The sequence below is a fragment of the Penicillium citrinum genome (assembly GCF_028827155.1).
Source record: "Penicillium citrinum strain IBT 23319 chromosome Unknown utg000003l:1.0-4596430.0:1.0-4598250.0, whole genome shotgun sequence".
NCBI lineage: Eukaryota > Fungi > Ascomycota > Eurotiomycetes > Eurotiales > Aspergillaceae > Penicillium > Penicillium citrinum.
The window spans coordinates 3,489,579-3,512,737 of record NW_026622688.1 but is presented as its reverse complement, the minus strand read 5'-3'; the positions used below and the strand labels follow the sequence as shown (position 1 = coordinate 3,512,737).

Sequence of the window (23,159 nt, the reverse complement as noted above, 5' to 3'; positions counted from 1 at the left end):
AAAGCCATCTTGAGGGCTAGAAATGGGTATTTAGACATTTTGCGGTTTTGAAGAGCTACATTTCTTGTTTGTGAAGTAAAAACTCTCATTCATTCGTAACAGAAAAGTCATTCCACGATAGCGTGGGAAAAAAAAAGGGAAAAAAAACAAAAGAGACAATTGTGGAATTTACAAGAAGGGAACAAAATTGAATGTGAACGCCAGATGTGATGGTCAGTTTTGTACATAGATCCAAAGGTGTTGGAGGGTGCATAACTCAGTAGGAGTCCCAACATCCAGAGAATCAAAGTCGAATGAAAGAAATGTAACAGAATGGAAAATAGAAACAAGGTCAAGGTTGAGGTCGATAAAAGAGAATTGAGGGCATCTTTGCACAATGCGAGCGACATGTCATAACTCATTTGTTGAGACTTTCCAGATAAGAGCAGACAGTGTATTCGTCATAATGTACCAATGTTTGCGTGGTAGCGAGAATTCAATGGATTTGGACAATGCGATGAAAGACTCCGAGTTCTCATAGGATGCATACGCCTGTAAAGAAAAGCAAGCGTCTAAGATAAAAAGTAAAAACGCCGAATGTGGTGGAGTCGAAAATTCTCCAGAGTAAACATGATCGAATGCGACGTTGCTGCATAATTGAGTAACAAAGGGGAGCGTAACCGGGCTTTTGATGACCGGTAGGCATGCATAATGGCGTGTGAAGAAGGTGCAGGTTGCGTTAATCTAGTCGATGCTATCATCTAGGTTGACCGCTTCCTCTGGTGCAGTCGAGGATCGGGTTCTGAGGCCAAATCTTCGTGCCCCTAGGCTATTGGTGCGGAGTCGGGGTTGTTGAATAGGTGTATAGCTGGCTGCTGTTTTCCCTGATGGAATACTGATCCGAGTTTGTGAGGGCTCTACCTGTGGCGATCGAGGGCTTTCTTCAGCCCCAGGGCGTGGTGTGGCATTTGAGAAGCTAGGGGAGAGATACCGTAGCGACGGGATCCAGCCTGGATATTGGATCGAGATGTAGCGGGAGAGTAGACGCCGGGTGTCATGTAGCTACGGCGTGATGGTATACCAGTCTGGGAAGCAACAGTAGGGGTTCGTGGCTGTGGGGGCAAGGGCTGAGGTGTTTGAGGGGTCTGAGAAGGCGTGGATGACTGAAATTGTGCAGACCGAGGAGAGATTCCCAGGCCTTGATCTGGGTGAGCATTGGAAATGGACCGCGAGTGGCTGTAGGAAAATCGCTGGCGCGGAGACACGTTTTGCCCTGGGCTAGGCGTGCCAATATCAGTCACAGCTCGTGAAAGCGAGCGGCCAAGTGCGTTAGATGGTGATGATTCTCCGTTTTCATCGTCAAACGTTAATCTACGATTGCGAAGAGTGGTGGAGGCGCGATGAAGACGGCTAGCTGGAGGAGCAACGCTGGGTGATTGGGGAGATTTGGCCTCTGTGGTGTTGCCAGGGCTCTGGCTAATCATAGATGCCCTTCGCGCCTCGAGACGGCTCGAGATGCGATTAGTACTCTGCCTTCGCTCGACGCCTTCGGTTTCGGGATTGGTATTTCGCTGAAAAGAGCCGACAGGGGCAGGCGACTCTTTCTCGTTACCATTAGACCGTTGAGGCTGCACAGTGCTGGCATGGCTGGATGATGGACGGGCCTTCTTGAGTTGCTCATCCGTTAACGCTAGACACAGCTCTGTCAGGCTACGACACACGCTGTCGGCCTTACGCCGTGTTTGTCTTTCGGACGAGGTGTAACCTCCATTCACGACGGACACGGTGCCTGACGGGGCTGCATTGGCGCCCAATAGAGTTGAAAGCTTCAGTGCATCCGTGATCGTCGCTTCTAGCGCCGAATACACATCACTGCTCAGAACCGATTTGGCCTTCGCTAGTGCGGATTGTAATAGGGGATGCACTTGGTCATGCACCGCACTTTCAGAATCTCCTGCTGATGTGCTGACTTTGCGGTGGTGTTTAGGCGAAGTTGATAATGCCGTCACAGTAGTAGCAGCAGTCCGAGGTCTTTCGTTGGATGTCCCAGAGATTGCCGCTTGGGATGATGGCGGGAGTTTTCCAGTGAGCTCCAGCTTGCGAATTCGAGATTTCAGATCATCTAGCTCATCCCAAACTGTAGAAGGCGCGGTTGTGGACAATGTTGACTCTGTACCGTCCGCGCGTGGTTTTTCTGTTTCACCCCGAATCCTTTCTGTCGCCTCGAAGGTTGAAGGTTGCCGACTGCCTCGCACTGTTGAAGTCGTTGAATGACGATGTAACCGTGGGTCATGGAAGGAAGACCGCCGTTCCCCATTAACTTGAGGTGAATGGGGTGAGGCTTCTGGACTGGCGCGACTGAATCGGCTTCGAGGCGCGCCAATCGTAGAACGGGCACCGGAGCCTAAACTGGAATAACGAAAGCGATTGGAATCATCAAGAGGATGAGCGGATGCCGTTGGTGTATGGACAGAGCTGTAGGGAAGAGTTGGGGATTCATTCTGCGCAAGCAAGGGGCTCTCCGCATTGTTGAGGCGTTGGTCGGGGGAAGGAATTTGATCGGTGTCAACCCGCGTGGTTGGTGACCGGAGAGAATGACTTGGATACCCCAGACGTGACTGATTTTTGTCTTCTGTTAGCCTTCGTGATCTCTCAGTCTTCTAGCGAGTTTGTGGGTCTTTTGTTGATGCGTCGTCCGATAATGCGCGTGGTTCTCGCAGGAGAGGGGACTTACCCTGCGAAAATCAGAGCGACCTAATGAGTCGCGGCGACCTGAGTCTGTTCGAGCAATATTCAAGAAGATATCTTCATTCTTGCGGGATTCATCAGTTCTTGGTGGTGCAGTCTCCAATGGATCTCGCCCTAGTCGATAAGAACCGTTCAGGGCGCGAGTATTGTTATCGTTCCCCAGGGTCCTTGTTTCGGAATATGCGACACTGGATGGCATGATGGGGGGGGGGAAAAAATCTATGATTTTATTTTTCACATGAGGACGAAAAAGGGAGACGAGAAGCGAGGGGACATTGAGACAAATTGGAAAAAAGTAGGAAAGCTGGTGAGGCTGGGGGGGGGGAGAAGCTAAGAGGAGATCGGGGCCCAGCGCAATCAGGCCGTGTCGGGGCCCGGCCGTTTCACGATTTGCTAGTGGGGCAATATAACAATATCCTGTACTGTACAAGAGTATATTTACAGACTATATTGCATAGACTCATGTAGGTTCTGGTCTTTTAGTTCTTGATATCATGGATGCTATGGCACCGCTGATTCTAGGGAGTGCGAGTGTTTGATGCTACTTTGGATCGTTATCACTATTGACTACTGCTTTGATTACTCCATTTTCGTCACTGCATCTCCAGAGGAAATCAAGACAGGCGACCTATCGAAAATGATGCACGAGGCTGATTAAAATTGTCTGACCTATCCAGTATCTTTTTGATTTGTTCGTGCGCTGGAAAAGTGGTCAACAACAACAATAATCAACCTTGGTAGCGTACCATAGGGTAGATGCATAAATAGATGAGGATTGATAGGTCCATAGAATAGCCATCACTTGAGACCAAAATCGAGTCTCATACATTGTACTCCATAGTACCTTGGGAATATATATGTATATATATATATATATATATATATGTACTTAAATGAAGAATGAGAAATGAATTGTTGAGAATTGTCTGATGTCGACCAGTTTGAAGTGTGAACGTTTCAAAAGAGGATCAAATGCCAAGATACACGCTAGTCCTATTTTGGTGTAATTTTCGGGAATATAAATATTCCGGTAATATTTGCGTGACAATACCCAATCTTACCATCAAACGGTGATGTCTGTCAGCTTCCCCTAAAATAGTCACAATTCAAGGAAAAGTCATGGTGATTTAACCCCAGAGTGAAGCAGTCTGAAGCAGTATATGCTCGAGACATTGATATATATATCCATTGATCCTGTTGATTGGAGATCCTCAGATATGCCAGCAATATGCCTGCAAGCCTTTCATCTCACGTAAAGGCGAATTCATTTGGACCTCTGAAATCAAAACTCGGCTGCAAAACATGCAAGTAAGCTCATGATGAACCCGCTGAAAGTGTGTGAGTTATCATTAATCACATTATTTAGAATTAGAAGGGTCAAATGTGGCGAAGAAAAACCCCAGTGTCTGCGATGCACAAGCACTGGTCGGAAGTGTGAATATCAGGCTACGAACGCTGGCACATATTCTACTTTTACAGGTCTTTCAGCACATTGTTCCCTGTCATTAGCACCGACTCAGATGTCAAGAGAGCGCCGCGCCTTTGCTTATTATTTCCAGCATGCTGCAGAATCCATAGGTGGCGGATTAGACGTGGATTTCTGGCGCACAGTTATCCCGCAGGTCTGCCACAGGGAATCTGCTATATGGGATGCGATGATTGCAATCAGCTCATTATTTGAAAGTCCTTATCCTTGTCCAGATCTCACATCTATCCGCCGCAGTGGCCAACTTCATTCTCTCAGTCAAAGGCATCAGGATGCTCTAGACTGGTATTCTCGATCAGTTACCACTGTTCGACAGAGTATTGAAAGAGGTACAGTAGATACGTTTGTTGGCTTGATAACATGTATCCTCTTCATCTGCATTGAGACCCTGCTGGGAAGCGCCGAGGAAGCGTTACGGCTCTATACTCAGGGCATACACCTGATCCACACCTTACGAGCTCAAAGCGAATGCGGTGCCGTCTCAGCATCGAAAGTATTCTTTCTACAGGATACGATAATTCCGCTCTTTGTGCGACTGGGAGCAATCTCTCTCCACAGTGTCTGGGATCTAGCAAGTACTCTGGTAGACGAATCTGCCGACATCTTTGGAATGGAACCGGAATTCACATCTTTGAAATTTGCCCGCGATTCTATTGTCGTCTTAGCCACAGAGATACCACTCTTCGAAAGTCAATGTGAGGAGTATCTTAAGAATTCCCGGGCCTGGCATATCTCAGAAGAGATGATGACTCGGCAGAGGGTTTTATTAGCCAGGCTTGAGTGCTGGCGTATCGCTTTTATGAAATTTACGGAGAACGGTCTACCACCGTCGCAGGTCGGCACTAGTGCCCTACTCCTCACCTATTATGAGATGCTGTCTGTTATACTGACAGTCTGTGTATCATCGTCACGAATAACAACAGATGCTTGCTTTCACAACTTTCAAAGCATAGTGGAACAAGGCACTGTGGCGGTTGATAGCTTGACTGGAGATGACGGCACCTTGCCCCCCTTTACATTTGAGGTGGGCATTGGACTGCCACTTTGGTTCACCTGTCTCAGGTGTCGTGAGCCTACAGTTCGTCGAGCAGCTTTGGCCCTGTTACGGCGAACTCACAGGGTATATGGGCTATATAAACGTGATGAAGGGGCTGCCCTGGCTGAAGCAATTATGATGTTCGAAGAAAGCCATGCAATCGAAATGAGTAAAGCATCGAGTACGACCAATGACCAACTGAGCATTCTCAACTCTACCTCTGCACTTGATGCAAGTCCGTCTCCTCCAGCTTCAGAGAAAGATGCACAAATGAGTCAGGTAATCATCCCCCAAGATGCTCGGATTCGACCCCACGGTGTTTTCCGGCCTCGAGAGGGTCTACCCCCCCGAAGCCACAGCGGATGATAATATTCTCTGGAAAGGAAGAGAGAATCATCTATTTATGCAATACTCGTGGAACCAATATGACCGACAGAGCAACACATGGACGAGGATTTACGGATATGTGCCTATTGGTTTCTGATTATTATACCCGGAGGAAATCAAGCATTGCAAAATTGCTGGACTGATATCCACGCATCCCAATCTCGTGAGTCGAAGCCAACAAGCTTTTTTGTATATACAAATTAAGCTCATATATGGACTGATGACATGGGTAATTCTTCAAGTCTAATGCAATTCCTCATATCTTGGATAAACCCTTGATGTAAGCACAACGAAGCATTATTGCTTCCAAGCCGTACAAACCAGCATGTATCATAGGATCTTCAGGCTTTTGAAGTTTTTTTTTTTTCTAGAACTTAAGAATACGATACAGTACAAGCCTTGTACCATCAAGACGTCCGGAAAAATCTTTCATAAGTGCCTTTTAATCTGTGTGGGACAAACAGACGAAGAGTGGACTCTGCACTCCATAAGTGAGACACATCTCAACCATTTACACCATGGCAGTTGAGAATAAATCAACTACATATAAATTGGTGTAGAGGAGGCTGGTAAAGTTTCGATGTCGGTCGGAAGGGGTCTCTGTTGAGCTCTTTTATGCACTGAGCCGTCGACACCGCAAATGCAAACGTCAATACGAGAGTCTGTCCAACGGCTTGTCTATTCCAGTTTTACTTGGAGTGAGCTACATAAAATTATCCTAGGATTTTTGAATGGGAAGCTACAAGGGTAGAAAGACTAGCGCCGGTAGCTTGCCCCAATCCCGGCTGTTCAGTAGTGTCTACACTTATATTTTTTTTTTCAAACATACGATAAGCCCGAGCGTAAAGTTCGATGATAATACAGAGTAATAATACGTGTAGGATATTGTTGGGCTTGTTGGCTGTTTGAGTATCAAACAAATGAAGACATGAACCACGGTTGCGTAGACCCAAACCATGGGTTCGGAGCCGAGGATGCCGGCCAATCCATCCACTGGCCGAGTCTGTAATAGAACGGATATCCATGGACTTCGTGGGTAGTGTCAGATAGAGATGAACGTTGAGTTCTTGTCATGCAGTGGACGGATTTCCCACGTGGCAAATGTCAGGGCCGCCTCAGTTTTATGACAGGCATCGCTATGGAGTCTGGGGTTGTCACTGACGGGATAATACCCTATAGAGAAGTGTTTCACGAGTATTGGCCTGTTTTATGTATAAAGTCATGTACTACATGGCTTTGGGAAATATCTAGTCGGAACTAGCCCTAGTCCTGAGACTGGAGGCGATGCCGAGATCTTATATACACTATATTGTATGGCAGGTGGATGGTGATCCTTTCCGGTATATCGCAGCCCAAGAACACCGCCCAGCATGCTATTCCCGTCTTCGGTAGGTACTGAAGACTGGGAATAGTAGGTATCAGTAACTTGTAGCCCTTGGAAGAAATCAGAAAAATATTCAGAATTGGACGCTTTTCAAGATATGTGTAATTAAATTAGGATCCTGGTCGGTTCAGGCTGTAAATATATATACCTATACTGCTGAGAAAAATAGGGTTTACCTAAAACGATTTATATAACTACTATATAAATCGTTTTATAGTATAACATTTGATTTCGGAGAGAGCTTTTTCCAAGGACAGAAACCTAAAAAGCTAGCCCAGCCAGGTTTATTGAGTGTACCAGAAACAACATTCACAAATGGTTTTGATTATCGGATCGAGTTATGGTACATAGGCTGCATGGTACATCAACATCCTCGGGCAGAAATATTCACAAGAGATATGAATTAAAGATCTATTCTTTCTTATTCGCATTATGGCCATTCTGGTATTTTGGCGAGGATGATGAAGTTCCCATTTTCCAAACGATCGACCCAACATTTCAACCCCTGGCTCATGTGATTTAAGAATTGCTGTGATTTCTACCGTCTATGTAGTCGCCTGGATGCAAATGAGGCCCTTTATTTGTCCGGCGACGCTCAGGAACAATGACAAAGAGATCGTTCGTTTTCTATGGAGAGGAGTCGACATGATTAAGTCCTTAGATGTTTGTCAGCATACATGGGCGATAGTTACCAGCGATTCCTGTAACCAGTTGTTAGTCATGGTTGTATCTATTTAAGTAGGTGGACTCCAGCCGTAAGGTGAAGCGTACCCCTACTATATACATAGTACTCATACACGATACGCCGTCATTCATGCCAGGCGAGTCCCGAGAAATAGACGACATTTCGATATCCTCGTTGGCCGGCGAACGCAAAGTAGGGATATATTTGCATGATTTGACCCCAGACTGGCGTCAGCTGAAGACTGGTGCTCGCCAATCAAGAGCTTGAACTTTGAAACAGACCGTTGCCCGTGTACTGTATGTAGCAAGCATGGTAACCGCTCTCAGAAGAGCTGTGGCAAAGGATCCCGAAACAGGGGCGAAACAAGCGAGACGCGAAATGAAATCAACGTAAGCTGCACCAGTGTATGTACTATGTACGCAGTGACTGTTGGTTCAGGGATAATTGACTTTATTTTTAGAAGGTTCCCGTGAGATACCTCGCGTTCTTGAGCGATCCGGATCCTCGGCCAGGAATAAGCAATCTATCTGGAACATGCTAAGTACAGTATAATGTATGTACTGGGGTGGACCTCAGGGCTGGCTGGATATAATATGCACAGATAACCAACGACGCCTAGGGTAAAGAGGAAGGAGGACTTATTAATGCAGGGCAATAACATGCTGGATCATGCACGGAGAGCATATCTCATGACTGAGGAGATAATTTGCGTCTGATGGTAGTTCTATAAAGTGCGGCAGTATGGAGTAGATACATGACGAGGTACAGAATTCAGCTGCACACTGTATGTATGAAATGATGTACCGGATTTGTACCCCGTACAATACCAGGCTTCACCCTGGATATTTGATACAGTATGTACTTAGTACTCCGTACATACGATAGCAACAAATGGCACTCGCACTACTTGCTGATGCCTTACTTCGCCTCTCCACCAAGTTTCAGGATTGCGGATTACCACGTGGAAGAGGGCCGATCATTTCGGTTCCCGCTAGGCGATCAAGGCACCCCGTTTGACTGACCGCAGGCCAACAGGACTGGAATTTTCGATGGAATTGATGGACCGTGTGGATGAGGATATTCCAAGATGACCTCACAAGTGTCAAGGACGACATTTGAAACGGAGACATTGTACGGAGTAAAGAGAGTCATTTGGTCCAGTGCCGAACCGTGGTGGGAGGCGATCGCCTCTAAAGCAGCAAGTATCGACGAAAGGCGGTGGTTGCACTCCGCCTGGGGGTTCCACTAGCAGCCACTAGTGCGGAATTGGTGTGTTTCAGAATCGCCAACCCAGATCCATTGTCTCTCGAGGGTTTCAGAATGGATCCAGCTCTGGCTTGGCTGAGAATGGACTGTGGCGAGGATATTGTGCTGTCGCGTAGTACAACGTGATTTATATGATACTTATTACTGCTACATACTATGAACATAGTATACTATAGTATAGTAGAGCACGCATACTGTATAGTTCCGTATGTACTATGTATATACTCCGTACTCCGTGCTGTACTGCCGACTCAAGCTGTTCCATGGGTCAAAACGGAACCAAGATGGGCAACCCACCGTTCACCCCGTGTTGACCGTCGACTCGACTGAAATTGTTCTGTTTGTCCTCCGTATGGAGTATAGTATGAAAAGAACAGGGAACCGTGCACAAATCCGAGGCGGGTCGGATAGGTCCGAATTTGGAATTCCAACAACCCTCCCCCCCCCGCCTCGTCCCGTCTCGACCTCCTCTCAATCCATCAGCCTTTTCTTTTTACACCCTGGACCTTTCTCAAGTGAGTGGATCGGTGTCACCTCTGAGCATTTACATTCGACCAGCCTCCTTGACTTGGTCCCCACCGGTCCTGGAGCCAAGTCCTTAGAGGGAAACCTTCCAATCACACAGCCCCATCTAATTTCATCTGATTCTGCCCTACTCCGTAGAGTACGGAGTAGACTATGTACTAATCATCGTAATTGGGTATGGAGATGCTGAGAGGATAAGTACACAAAATTGCACATCCCCCGAGGCTCAGTACAGCTGAGCTTTGGCAGAAGTGGGCCCGGAATTTTCTTTCCCTCTTTCGAGAAAGAACCATCTCGCATACCATAGGGTTGGAATCCGGGAGCAAGGTGGAGAGGTAATGGAGAGTACATGGGGAGTACTCGACTGGGTACTCTCGAGTTCGGTAGACATCATGAGCCAACCAAGATGGATGGTAACGAAGGGAAGGAGTGTGAACCTGCGTGAGAGAACGGCATGGGCCTCTCAGTTGCGTGCATTTGGCGCCGACGCTGTATCCAACACGATTTTTTTTTTTTTAATTTTCGTTTTCCCCAGGCGGCTAAAATTAGAGCTGCATGTGTACAGTACGTACTACAGTACCGTATACAATGTAATATCTATAGAATACTGTATGTGTATGTATTAGAGTATCATTACAGAGCAGCATTCCCTAATCACGCTCAATGAACATTGTGGTATTTTATTGTAATATATTGTAATCAACTGTATCAAACCATACACCTGGTGGACCAGCAATCGGAGATCTCTAACACGCTGGAGGAGCCAACTTGTATCAGAACATCCAATCTAAATAAAAACAGTAAGGGTCCAAATCTCCCCCTCCTCCGGCTTCATCTTCACCTTTTTTTTTTCCCTTCCCTCCCTTTTCATATCCTCTTTCTCACCTTTAGCCGCCCCCTCTACCCTTCTCCCCTCCCTCCCCCCTCTTCTCTACCTTTTCTTCCTCGAGGGGGGGCTTCCATCAGCTTTCTACCTCTTTTACTTTTCCCTTCCTTTCTTCTTCCCTTTGCCCACATTCCTGTTCCCCGGAGGAACTATCCCGCCTAAAGGTACATACCCTGCATTCTCTACAATTCAACCCGCCTTGACCCATTTTTCGTCGTCGCCTTTGGTCCGAGGGTTTTCTGTCACTCCTTCAATACCTCTATTCATCTTCAATCTTGACCTTCTCGTCCATTCTCGAATCCGAATACTTGCCTGGTCCATCTCCACTATTGCGCTATATCTCGACACGGGCCATATCTGATCTCGGTACGTTCTCAAGACGTCTTCCCTTCTTTCATTGAACCTGCCCGCCTCCGCAACCAACGGCGCACACTCTTCCAGAACCAATTCAAACATACCCTCACATAAAAGAAAACAATTTACCCAATCATGAGTACTATCATCTCGTGTCGACGGGTACTTCCTCTCTGTTTTGCATGATTGCAGATCATCGTTTTAGCCCTTGCTGCTCGCTGTTTGCTTTACTTGCCACTTGGATCAATCTCCGAACATCACTGACATCACCCAAAGAGAATCGGACCTCATTTGCGCCGGTAGCAAAGTTTCCAACAAACTAAATTCACTGGGGCGTCAAACCGAATGTCTTTGTAGACTTGGGAATTCATTCGTGCCCTTGCCCACCCCTGTGAACAACTGGTGGGCTTTAGAGGTTCTGACCTTTACACCCGCCGCCGAAGACACTGAATCATGCCGGTACAAACAAGTCCACCGTCCCTTCCGGACTCATTCCCGTCGTTCATGTCCGTCTATGGTGGCTTGCCTCAGCGATACAAGGAAGAGCAGCACGCGATTCAACCTTTGAAGGATCCTGGCCATTTTCCCGTCAACAATTCTATGCGACGCTTGCTACCCTCTCCAAGCCCTCACCGCGAGAGTGTCTCCTCTATGACTTCGGCTTCTACCGAATCATCTCCCACTACGACGATATCTCCTTTCGACTCGCCTTCCGGGGGCGATATTTCTCCTAGCTCCTCCCCAGAATCTCCTTCGGCAATGCCCCTGTCCTATCCGAAATTCATCCCTCCAGTGCGCCCAGTAGATGTGGCGTCGAAGCCCATGATGTCGGTGGATAACACGCGACTATTGAACTCGTCGAATATGACCCGCTCCGATTCTAGCGGGAAACGCGCGCGCAACTTGAAGAACCTCAGCTTGCGGGTCCCCCCCCACCATCGCAATCAAGACCGCCAATCGCGACTGCCTCGGTTATGGAATCAACCCCCCAAAACAATCTCTCTGCGCCACCATCGCCCATTCAGATGCCCCCGAAAACTGGCCGCCGGCGACCTGCCAACCTGACTATTCAAACACCCGCTTTTGATAAATCCTTCTCCGAAAAGGGTGCCGATATTGTTCCCCCGACCCCTCTCGGGCACTCTTTGCGACACGCCGAATCTTCACCTTCTCTTGCTTCGATTACTTCTCCATCTTTTGCACCCAAGGGCGGTATGCAACTACCACGTCCAATGTCTCACCATGGCTTACGCCCGCTTTCGGGTACTTCCGAGGACACGATCACTCCCATGACATCTCTGCAAGATGACGGTTCTTCGTTTTCGCGCCGGGTTCTACACGGCTTAGAGGAGGAAGATGACCATCTCGACTCGCGAGAGTCAACGCGTAAGCCTTCGCGTGGCTACCCTGATGGCCCCATTCGCATATATGACTCTGGGGTCTACTTTGTATCTGGAGCCCACCGCCGAGGAAGCTGCCAAATTTGATGTTGTGATCAACGTTGCCAAAGAAGTCACCAATCCATTTGAGAAACCAAAGGGAGAGGAACGCAACGATACGGTCATGAGCACCTGGCGCAATGCCTCGATGGCGTCAAAGCGATTCTCTAGCGGAGACCCTCAAACCGCCGTCTCAGAGATCTCTTTCAAATCTGCATTCGAGTTTCAGCCTTCGGACTCTGAATCTGTCACCCCGACTCCGACCACACCTACTCAAAACTCGATGCCTACACCGGAATATCTCCATGTCAACTGGGATCATAACTCGGAGATCCTCGATGACTTGCTGCCACTCTGTGAACTGATTGATGACAATATCGACCGAGGCAAGAAAGTGCTTGTGCATTGCCAGCTCGGAGCCAGCCGCTCGGCGTCGTTAGTTATCGCTTATGGTATTTACAAAAACCGACATATGGATTTCAACTCGATGTACGAGCAGGTCAAGGGACGCAGTGAATGGGTTGGACCCAATATGAGCCTCATCTATCAGCTGACTGACTTCCGCTCACGTCTCTTGAGAGGAGCTTCGTCAAAGCCCGCTCCCCGAGAATGGTTCGTCTCCACCGGCCGTAGATGTTCCGAGCCCCAGGTGACAAGGGCCGAACGAGAAGAAGCCATGCAGCGAGCTCGATCACCTGCCCGCGGCCTTGCACAAGCACCGTCGATGGGCTGCCTGAATCTGCCGTCAACGAGCCCGGTTCGGCCGAAGACCAGTGACAATGGGAACAAATCACCCAAGCGCAGCCTCTCTCCACGACCATTGCCATTCCGCCAGAAGTTCCAATCTATCGAGCCTGCATTTGGCCGTCCACGAGGGCTACCACGCAGTGTGAGCAGCTGCGATCCACTCGTCCAATCGCGAATTTTTGTACGCGATGCTCCTGACGAAGCATTTGGAGGATTATTCTCACCGAGAACATCCGGGTTCATGATCCCCCCCAGTACCGCCCATCCCATCTCAACACTTGAATATCGACCGTTCCGCAGCTGCCTCTCCACCACCTATTGCGCCCTCTTCCGACTCTGTTCAGTACGCTAAGCAAACTGCCGATCCTCGCTCGCCACCTTCAGGAGGCGAACCTCTTATTATGAGAAGCATCGACGAGTTCCTATAATTGGATCCTGTCTTTGGAGCGGTTCCTTGAAAATCGGAGCCCGAAACGAATCTACGACCTGGCATTTCTGCATGTCTTATCAAATTCCCCCAGAACTATTCATTTCTTCAACGCCAGCCTTTTTTCTCTTTATGGCGAACCTTCTATTATCCGGTCATATACCCTTTCTGACTGGTCTGATGATACCATGACCAAAGCGGGCTTTGCTGTCGCTCATCGACTTTTGCCTTCAAACTTTCCATTCGTACATAGTATTCGGCAGTTCTTGTACCAAGTCCCTGCCGAATCTATGGTTACCATCCTCCATTCCCTTCTTTCATTGAGTTCATTTCCGGCGTCATGGATTCGAACATGAGTACCGCGGGTTCATCCTAAAGAAATACTTTCTTCTGGGGTCCGGGTAATGTAATACTATTATTTTGGGAGGATGACTGGACTTTTCAATACTTTGCATTGGTTGTGCTTCCGCCAACCCAGCTTTCGCTTATATTTCCTTTTCAATCTTGTCACTATGACAAGGCCTTCGCTATCTCTTTTCCTTGTTTCTGTTTCTGAATCATCGTCCAGCATATCATTGCATTGGTCGAGACCGAATCATAAATACCCCCTCCGCGCAGCCTATAGAAGAAATGGAAGCTTTGAGCTCTAATCTACAAATCATCCAACCGCAACTTTACAATAACCTAGCTTAGTAAATCGTATACAGCATATATTTTGCAAACAATCTTTTCAGAACAATTAATCCGCATTTCTCTATCAACTGCCCTGGTACCCAGCCTTGGTACCCTACCAAGGCTGAGTAGACTGTCCAAGATTGGACCCGCTGGATCTGATTGATAAAGCGATAAGGAACATCCCCCGAATTTTTTTCGCGCATCCATCTTAAGACAATCCCTTCACATTAACCACAAAATGGCGGAAGAAGGCCCACCGACATATCTATCACCCAGTGAACTGGGCACAAAGGACTAGTAAGTCTCATTGAAGTTTATTCATACAAATTCATGGTTCGAACCCGGCATTGGGGCGATGCTGAGGGGCAAGAGGGCGGGGTATAGGATACGTACATGAGTGCATGTTTATTCTATCCTCTGTCTGGCCCTCTCAAACAATGACATTATACATGAATGAACATTGAGAAAAACAAATCAAAGAAAAGAAAAGAAGAAGGAACTAACGTATACAGTTGGGAAACTTACTACGCCCGCACCCTCGCACATATCTCCAACCCCACAGAACCCCCCGAGAACGAACCCGACAACTCCGACGCCGACTCCGTCAACGACGAAGATGATCCCGGTACATCCTGGTTCTCAGAACATAATGCGCCGGAGAAAGTCCTCCGCTTCCTGACCCGCTCGTCCTTCCCTCTCTCCCCGCGCGCAACGCGAGGTCAAATTGTTCAACCGAGTGTTCTTGATCTGGGCACTGGTAATGGGAGTATGCTTGCGCTTTTGAGGAAGAAGGGTGGTTTCACGGGTGATTTTGTTGGGGTTGATTATTCGGCGCAGAGTATTTGGTTGGCGAGGGAGTTGCAGAGGACGAGGGGACATTCGGCTTATCATACTGATTCTGATGAGGATGATTCTGAAGAAGATGGTGAAGTGAGCTCTGAGACAACAAATGCTGGTGAGCTTCCGGAGATTCGATTTGAAGAGTGGGATATCCTTGGCTCCAAGGCTATTCTCTCCCCATTTGGTAAAGAGGTGTCACCAGCTGAAACAGATGAGATGCTTTCGTGGTTCCCGTATTCGAGGGGTGGATTTGATATTGTACTTGATAAAGGGACCTTTGATGCTATTTCTTTGGCTGAAGACGCAAAGGAGACTCGTGTCTGTGAGCGGTATCCTGATATTGTGCGACGATTGATTCGGGCTGGGGGGTTCTTGATGGTGACTAGTTGTAATTGGACGGAGGAGGAGCTTGTACATTGGTTTACTGCTGCTCAGGGCTCGGATCGGTTTATTGTTTGGGGGAGAGTGGAGTATCCTCGATTCCGATTTGGAGGTCAGGAAGGACAGGGTGTGTGTACGGTTTGCTTTCAGAGAGTGGTATCTTAGAGGTCTGTCTCTGGAAAGATATCTAAAAAATGTGTATATGTTCATTGCATTGCATAGTTATCATTGTCTCATTATGGAAGTGTACTTGAGAACAAGCCCCATGCACCCGCTTGTATATGTCAAAAGGGAACGAATAGAAATGCAACGTATAGATTTACTCATCCCGTTTCAAGACAGAGACGACACACCACCGCCGACGATTCTCAGGACCTTCATCAGCCCTCTCAGGCATCCATTCCCGACGAATCTCGCTACCATCTTCATTATGCGAGATGACATCCCGTTCGAAGATCCGATCAATTTTGAATCCATTCTTGATAGCAGTTTCAAAGAACTCGGCGACGATCTTTCGACCTGTATGGAGCCCGGCAACTACCCACACATGGCCACCAGAAGCGAGGAACCACTGCATCGAGCGAGTGATATTCTCGTGCTGTCCTTGCATCCAATAGCAATCAGCTGCTATGATGCGAGTAAAAGCTCCCTTGTTCTTCAGGGAGAAGGGATCGTTCAGGACACCCCATTCGTGCGGTTCGATGCCGATGGTAGATGGGGGTCTTGGAGAGCGATTGGTCAAATTATGATCCATGTTGAATTGAATCGCGCCTTTCAATGCGGGGGAGGAAGGGTGGTCTGTTGCAACGACGTGTGATGCATTTGCGAGAACACTGATAAGAGAGGGGAGAGCCGCGCCTGGTAAAGGGGATCAGTATCCATATACATAGTTCTTGTAAACGATCTCTCGATCGTCGTTGGTCGAGCAGCCCAGGTATGCGTATCGTAATGACTTACCAGAGCCGAGTTCCAGGACAGTTTGGTCCGTCACATTCCAAATTTTATAAGCCTCTTTTTTGGCAGGCGTCGGATCCGTTTCGTAATTATGTGCGTACTCGATGCCCTCTGCAACGATCATAGCCGCGCTCCATACAAAATGAGCAAACAGCTTTCGTGCCTCCTCCACTTGACCTGTCCGGTTTACATCGCTTTTCTTCTCTGTCGTTGCCTCGTCGGTCGTAGACTTTTTCTTCTCCTCCAACGGATAGTCAGGCACCATGATTTCGAGGTTATCATAGCTGGGCGAAGTATACAAAAGATGCTGGCCCGGGTTACCGTGAAACTGCGGGGCATCATCTGGGAACATGTGGAAGATGAAAGCCCCGAAGAGATCTTCAGGGTCTTCATCTACATCATCTGCCTCATTTGTAACTTTGTCCTTGAAGTCCGGGGTAGGAACTGGAGCTGTGGTTGTTGTTGATGCGGTTGTGGCGGTAGCTTGACTGCGGCGGGGGAGGGGTCGCAAACGCGAGTGCAACATCACCGATATGTTTACTCGTATCTGATTCTCCCTCGAAGCTCAGAACTTTGAAACTTTGGATTTTTGTTTTGCGCGGATCTAGTGTCCCACCGATGTAATTGGGTGATCAAAGCGTACTCCGTAGGGTATGCAGTTTCAGGTATTACACGATCCTATCGGATCCCCTTTGGAAAACAACGTTTTCGCCTGAAAGGAAAAAAAAAAGTGTTTGTTTTGTTTGTGGAGGGAGTATGTCATCATCGAGTGGGACCGACTGATAAGGCAAATGTTTGAATGCGCGACATTTCAGCGCTGAGTGGACACGCACAAGTTTGTTGATTATTTTAGGACTTGAGATTGTATTCAGCTACACTGTGAGTAGCTGTTAGCTGGGTGGTAAGGGCCGATCAAATCATATTATTTGATTTAGTCTGATTTATTCATTCGCTCTTTATTTTATTTATTTTTTTTTCCAACTGATTTCAGATATCTGCAGGTTTGCTTTTTCGATCGGAACTAGGAAATATTACGGAACTATGTACAAGGTACTAGGAGGTCAGACGAAGAGTACATATAATACGTACTGCGGTAGTAGGTAGTTATATGTATGTACAGATATGTACACAAAGGTATAGCCATTAAAGTTGCAACGGAGCTTCCCCAGGGTGTCAATATCAAGCGCAGGAACCCTGGCCAGGATAAAGTGAGGAATGAAGCCCGGGATCGGAGGGGGAGAATGTGCCAGACTGGCTTGTTTGGATGGACGCAGAGGCCCAGAAGAAATGCAGCTAAGCCAAGGGGGGGAAGCCTGGAGGGGGCAAGGATCCTCGGTTTTAGCGCTCGGGCTGGCGCGAGAGGAGATCTGATCGTCGGAGAATGCGACGTCCAGCTGGACAATTCCGATCAGGTGATTTTGCAGAAGAAGAGTCATCAGTGTATAGTACAGTATAATGTTAGTCTGCATGAATAGCCTCAAATACGGCAATCACACTACAAGGTAGTTATCCTGTGATAGTATAGCTGTACTGCCCAGGGTGAGGAGATAAGGATAAAGATCATCACCATCACGTAAGCCCATACTGGACTCCGTAGTGTATCTGCCTTGTTTAAAGAATGACATCACTGCCCCCACTAGCCACCCTCTAGACCGGTCGATGCATCTGCAGGTGACTTTCATGCTGACTGGTTCACAGCCACTTTAGCTGTTCTCGATGGACAGTACATGAGTACAGTAGTGTACTATGTATGTCCATAGTAAGTACACTACTGTAGGAAACTATTTCCCTCGTTTGCTGATAGAATGCGGGTGATCGTCAGGCAACACAGAGTACGGACTGTACACTGTATACAGTGGTTGATCACTGTCTTATGTACTTCTCTGGAGTGCATGCAATACATATATAACAGAACGTGCCAGGCTACCCATTCGGTTAGGCCCGGTCTCATGGACTGCTGTATGACTCTCTTTTACCCTTCGGCCCTGGGTTTCCGATCCACGGATGTGTGAAGGTGCCTGGCTGCCAAATCATCCGCCAAATCTGACTTTAAATTCGACCCTGCAGGAGATGAGTTGTTCCGAGGCAAGACTACTTCCTCTATTCTGCTCTAATTCACTAATACTCAAAGATGTACATTTCAACCAGGTCAACTTCTTCCAAGTCAAGTGGAGGGGGGGTTGTCATCATGGGGGAACCCGTACAAGCCACATATTCGCATTGTCAGGTTCACAGTCCATGCGACCCGGAATCAGAAGCGAAGTGGAGCCATGGTTATCGCATCATCCCAGAGCCTACCCGTACCCTAGGGTACGCACACCTCTTACCGGCGTGATCTTGTAAAAATAATAACTAGAAAAAAAAATACAGAAAAAAAAATAAGTCCGCAGGATCTCATGAAATAAAATCATCAAAGACTGAAGACAAAAAGAAAACAGAAAAAAAGAAAATAAAAATAGCCAAGGCGTCTCTAGACCACTTCGTAGCACAAGCGAAGATCCTCTTTGCCCCCCCCGCATGCTCAAAGGGAAAAGCCCCCGCAAAGCAATGAGCGATTTTGGTGGGCCACACCATACCGGGACTTGCTCCTCCTTCTTTCTCCTCTTTCTTCCCCTTCTTTTTTTTTTTTTGGGATTCTTCATTTCTCACCTAACCTTTTTTCTTTTCCCTTTCCTCATCCTCGTGACTTTCATTCTTCTCTCTCCTTCTCACACTCTTCATTCTCAACTCTAGTCAACTTTTTTTTTTTTGACAGACCCTCTCTCTTCCTTATACTCACACGGGATTCCCACAAAACCCACTAGCCCGCTCAGCCCTCCCGCGTCATTCTACTCGTTTCCACCTGGAATTGAGTGCGTCTTATAACTCTAGGGGCTTTCAAAAAATACTGTCGATTGCCAGAAAGTCCTTCCACCATGGCTTCATTCAAGGTACGAATCACTGACAGAAAGATATGAGAATTGAGCACTTGATTTGCTTGTGGATTTCCCGGTCTTCATTGTCCCCCCCGATACTGATGATGTGTCACCGTTCCGCCATTATAGGAATTGTCCCTCTCGCGTCCACTCCCCCCAAATCAACGTCAACATGCACACTCAATCTCACTGGGTGCCGTCAATGCCAATCATCGTATAACGCGCAGAAAGAGTGTCACCACCAATGCCGCCGCCAATGCCGCCGCCGCGGTCGCCGCCTCTATGCAGGAAGGTGGTGAGTCGACATCGCTCCCCATGGGCGCGCATCGCCGCAGCCTGGGGGGCCGCAAGGGACCGGAATCTACTTCGGTAGGAAACCCCTCGGGGTTCACCTCCTACATCTCTCGGAGTATGAATAGCCCAAATCAGGAATCACCTGTCGCTCGCAAGGCTTCTCCCAGCAATTCCGACGCGGATAGCAAGTCTACTCCGAAGGGCCGCAACCGCCGTGCCAGCGAAGGTGCCCAAACCAAGACCGACGGAAAACGTCACCCAGCCGACCTCCGCTGCGACCGTTGCGGGAAAGGGTATAAGCATGGCAGCTGCTTGTCAAAGCATATGTGTGTATCCCCCATACCGCCCGGCCGTCTCCTTGCTCGATCGGGAGCATGCGCCCATGTCGGCTCTGTGCAGGTCGCCCTCGTGGTCATTTGAGCTCCCGACATAATCCCATCATCCCCATCCCCCCCCCCCCTCCATTCCCTTTCTTTTCCCACTCCTTGATTTTGCTGGTGGCATCTCGTTGACATCTCTTGTTCGTGGTATCTTAGGTGGGAGCACGACCCAGCATGGGCCGTTACCTCGAAACTACTTATTTCCAAGCACCAGCAAGTCCAACTGTTGGAGGCCGCTACCGTGTTGGTCGGTATGAACGACATCATGCCCGTCGACGAACTACCCGAGGAGTCCGCCGACGTGGAGTCTGTGGTCTCCTCCGCGTCCCCGGATGCCTCGTCCGATGTACGAGATGGACTGAGCTCGGCTGAGACGACGCCTCCTCCCATGGACGAGCAGGAAGAGGACGATGACTTTGAGATGTCGGGCATGCCAACCAACTGGACCAAGCGCCCCAGCATTGGTAATGCTTCTGCTCACTTCTCCCGTTCTTACCAATCGATCCCTTCGAGTTCCTACAATGGCAGTGCTCCATTGCACTCTCCGTCCTTCTCCCACTTCCGCAAGTCTAGCGTCGATACCCGCCCATCAACCGCTGACACGCGGCTCAACGAAGAGGATGAGGCCGATCTGGCTGCTGCTATTGGACTTTGCAACTTCGGCACCCCCCGCACAGGGCCAGTCTCCATGACCCCCGATGTTCCCCCGGTCCCACCGCTACCTTCCCGCTACCTCGACTCGAGCAGCCACCCAAGCAACCAGGGTTTAAGTCTGGGCCACTCGGGTCCTATCGATGATGCTCTCCGCCGTGACTCCAATGCCGAGTTGTTCCTTTCTGCTTCCCTCAACCCATCTCTGTCCTACAAGGTCTCCGATGAACGGGGGGTGCGAACTGGTGACACCAAGGCAAGTGAACCACGACACCGTCGAAACGCAGACGTGGATTTCGGCAGCCGCCGTGCTGCCACCGATGACGATGACGACGGTGTCTTTGGTCAGATGGAAGAGTAATCTCGACATTCTGCCCGATGGCCACCGGGTTCCGCTGTAGCTTCTTACGCACAGCGAATACTCACATCATAACGAAATGTACGAGCTTGAGCGTTCTTATTTGTCTTTTTCACTGGGAACCTTCTTGTCCACATGCTTTTATCTACACGCTTGCATAATGCAGGAACGCGCTCTAGACCGAGTTCACTGATTTTCTCATGGCTTGGCCACGGGCCTTCTCTCTCGCAAGATGTGTTTCCGGGACCTTTTTACAATTGATGGGGATCCCATGTATCATGTTTTCTTGGTCCTATCTGTTTTCACTCTTTTTCCTTTTTGCACTTCTTGACGCTTCTGCTATTTTTTTTTCTTCTTTTGCTTTGGAAACCTCATAAATGGTCTTAATTGACCGGCGCATATTCATCATCACTCATATCCCATACCTATTCATCGTTTCCTGTGTTTGTGCTTTTTCTTTTCTTTTCCTGCTTCCACATCGCACATATACACCATACTCGTCTTGAAATCCGAACATCCTATGTGTTATCTCGTCCGCTCTCTTCTCTCCGTTTCCTATCCTTGACGCTCTCTCACTCTCCCATGTGTATTCAATGAACCTACGGACGAGCGCACAATGAATATAAACCAATAACTAGATATGTACTTTTCTTCTTGCGTAGTACGATGGTTTCAGATGTTCCGCTAAGGACCTGTCCTGTAACGATGTTGGAAATACCTGTTTCGGATGAATTCTTTGAATGTGAACGCAGTAGTCCAGTTGACAATGCAGCAAGCATGGGAACGTGGTACATCGGCCGTAATATCTAGAACATGCAGAACCCCCTCTTCTTTCCCATGATTCAGTGGTATCTCAAATTTATGCCCAATTGACACCCTACATGGTATTTCACGATGGACGAGAGGCTCGATTTGAGGTTGAGGGGAGGGAGGGAAGGTCGATCCAACCAGATTCGTGTCTAATACTTGAACGTAGGAATCCATTGAAAGCGCCTGATGTCGAGATGGGAAGCTTTAGAATCTGAGCTTTTCTCCCGACTTCCCAACGCACCTCTGGACAGTACAAGTTTGACAAAACAGCCCATGATACTATTGCACAGTCCATCCAGAACCTCAAATTAGAGGGCGTATATTGAGTGATACACACATGGTCGATAATCTCAAGGATGTATGTAATATTCGAAGTTTACGACAGTTATCAAAGATATGGGAAACTTCTGAAAATTGAATTAGCACCTGCTAATTCAAATAACCACTAGCTGGCAGCTAGTGGTTATTGGATTTCTATTGGTGTTTTCGACGCTTCTTCCGTACTACGGAAGAATTATAGAATGATGAACATTTTTTGAATGGGTAGCCCGGTATGTCACTTGGTACTACCAAGGGTACCTACTCGGTTTATTGTTGAAGTGAAGTTTCGTGGTATCAGTCAAGCCTATAGCAATAGCATACTTTCAGGACATTTGCTAATTTCTGATTCAACGAGTGTGGCAGGAAATGATATTGCTTCTGAAAATGTTGTGGGATCTTTGGGTACAACCAATCTATAACGACCTCGGCGATTCACCTTCATGACTATCTGATTCAATAATTTCTAGTCGATTTATGTGGAAATAAAGCTTAGGTTGGAGAATTCTCATGAGTACTAGATACAAATTTGGGATAGTTTCGCTTGAGAAAAACAACTTATCATGGGTATCATTGAATCCAGACTAGACGAGCGCAAAACAGCCCTTAAAACTGACCGAAGTGGACAGTAAGCTCTTCACAAAACCGGTCATTTGTTTTGCAGGTATGCAGAATTTCTTTCCGTGGATGGGGTCCTCCAAACATACATCTTTTCGCTGCAGCCTGCGCAGTGCCAACTGCACTCTTGGAGGAGATCAGCACCGTACGAAGTGTAATCTTGAGCCAGGTCAGCAAATTTGTATTTGCCGCCTTTTAGGTACCCTTCAACGGAAGCAGCAGCTAGAAGGCGTCGTACAGCATGACCACGGGGCAGATTCAATGCTGAGATGATGTGATCGGATTTGAGAAAGTAAGTGTTTTGATTGAGACCGTAATTCTCATATGGAGGTTTGGCAGAAGCGAGTATTTCTTTGATGTATCTTGCCATTTTGGCCTCCAGTTCATCGACATTGTACATATCTGCAAATCTGACAAGCTCCATGGCGGCAGGGATTTTCTCCTCTGTGCTCTTGATATCAAAGTTGATGGTGCCTCGGTATAGCCATTGAATAAAAGCATCGAGAGCACGACTTGAGATGACACCGTCCATGTCTTCTAGGTCGAGTACCTGCTCCTGTGACTCTTTGAAATGACCATTATAGAACATCTTTGTAAAAACTGGCGATGCCCTGCA

The 23,159-nt window shown here is 47.9% G+C and overlaps 7 protein-coding genes across 7 annotated transcripts; 4 read left to right on the top strand and 3 right to left on the bottom strand.

Moving 5' to 3' along the window:
* Positions 1–723: 723 nt before the first annotated feature.
* On the bottom strand, positions 724–2,926 carry N7469_004534 (putative LPXTG-motif cell wall anchor domain protein; the record flags this gene model as incomplete). Its single annotated transcript, XM_056643454.1, has 3 exons — positions 724–874; positions 901–2,597; positions 2,714–2,926. The coding sequence occupies 3 exons, from the start codon at positions 2,924–2,926 to the stop codon at positions 724–726; spliced, it is 2,061 nt and encodes a 686-aa protein (XP_056502866.1).
* Positions 2,927–3,955: 1,029 nt separating this feature from the next.
* On the top strand, positions 3,956–5,615 carry N7469_004533 (Zn(II)2Cys6 transcription factor domain-containing protein; the record flags this gene model as incomplete). The annotated part of the gene is made up of 2 exons (XM_056643453.1): positions 3,956–4,035; positions 4,100–5,615. The coding sequence occupies 2 exons, from the start codon at positions 3,956–3,958 to the stop codon at positions 5,613–5,615; spliced, it is 1,596 nt and encodes a 531-aa protein (XP_056502865.1).
* Positions 5,616–11,189: 5,574 nt separating this feature from the next.
* Positions 11,190–13,350, top strand: dspD (putative protein-tyrosine phosphatase; the record flags this gene model as incomplete). The annotated part of the gene is given in 4 exon segments (XM_056643452.1): positions 11,190–11,567; positions 11,621–12,184; positions 12,195–13,062; positions 13,178–13,350. The coding sequence occupies 4 exon segments, from the start codon at positions 11,190–11,192 to the stop codon at positions 13,348–13,350; spliced, it is 1,983 nt and encodes a 660-aa protein (XP_056502864.1).
* A 912-nt stretch (positions 13,351–14,262) lies between these two features.
* Positions 14,263–15,410, top strand: N7469_004531 (putative S-adenosylmethionine-dependent methyltransferase; the record flags this gene model as incomplete). The annotated part of the gene is made up of 2 exons (XM_056643451.1): positions 14,263–14,321; positions 14,537–15,410. 2 exons carry the CDS (start codon positions 14,263–14,265, stop codon positions 15,408–15,410), a joined length of 933 nt encoding a protein of 310 aa, XP_056502863.1.
* Positions 15,411–15,564: 154 nt separating this feature from the next.
* On the bottom strand, positions 15,565–16,725 carry N7469_004530 (putative nicotinamide N-methyltransferase; the record flags this gene model as incomplete). The annotated part of the gene is made up of 2 exons (XM_056643450.1): positions 15,565–16,103; positions 16,203–16,725. 2 exons carry the CDS (start codon positions 16,723–16,725, stop codon positions 15,565–15,567), a joined length of 1,062 nt encoding a protein of 353 aa, XP_056502862.1.
* A 2,389-nt stretch (positions 16,726–19,114) lies between these two features.
* N7469_004529 (putative C2H2 finger domain protein) lies at positions 19,115–20,800 on the top strand (the record flags this gene model as incomplete). Its single annotated transcript, XM_056643449.1, has 3 exons — positions 19,115–19,129; positions 19,244–19,734; positions 19,945–20,800. 3 exons carry the CDS (start codon positions 19,115–19,117, stop codon positions 20,798–20,800), a joined length of 1,362 nt encoding a protein of 453 aa, XP_056502861.1.
* A 1,774-nt stretch (positions 20,801–22,574) lies between these two features.
* Positions 22,575–23,132, bottom strand: N7469_004528 (uncharacterized protein; the record flags this gene model as incomplete). Its single annotated transcript, XM_056643448.1, has 1 exon — positions 22,575–23,132. One exon carries the CDS (start codon positions 23,130–23,132, stop codon positions 22,575–22,577), a length of 558 nt encoding a protein of 185 aa, XP_056502860.1.
* Between the last annotated feature and the right edge of the window lie 27 nt (positions 23,133–23,159).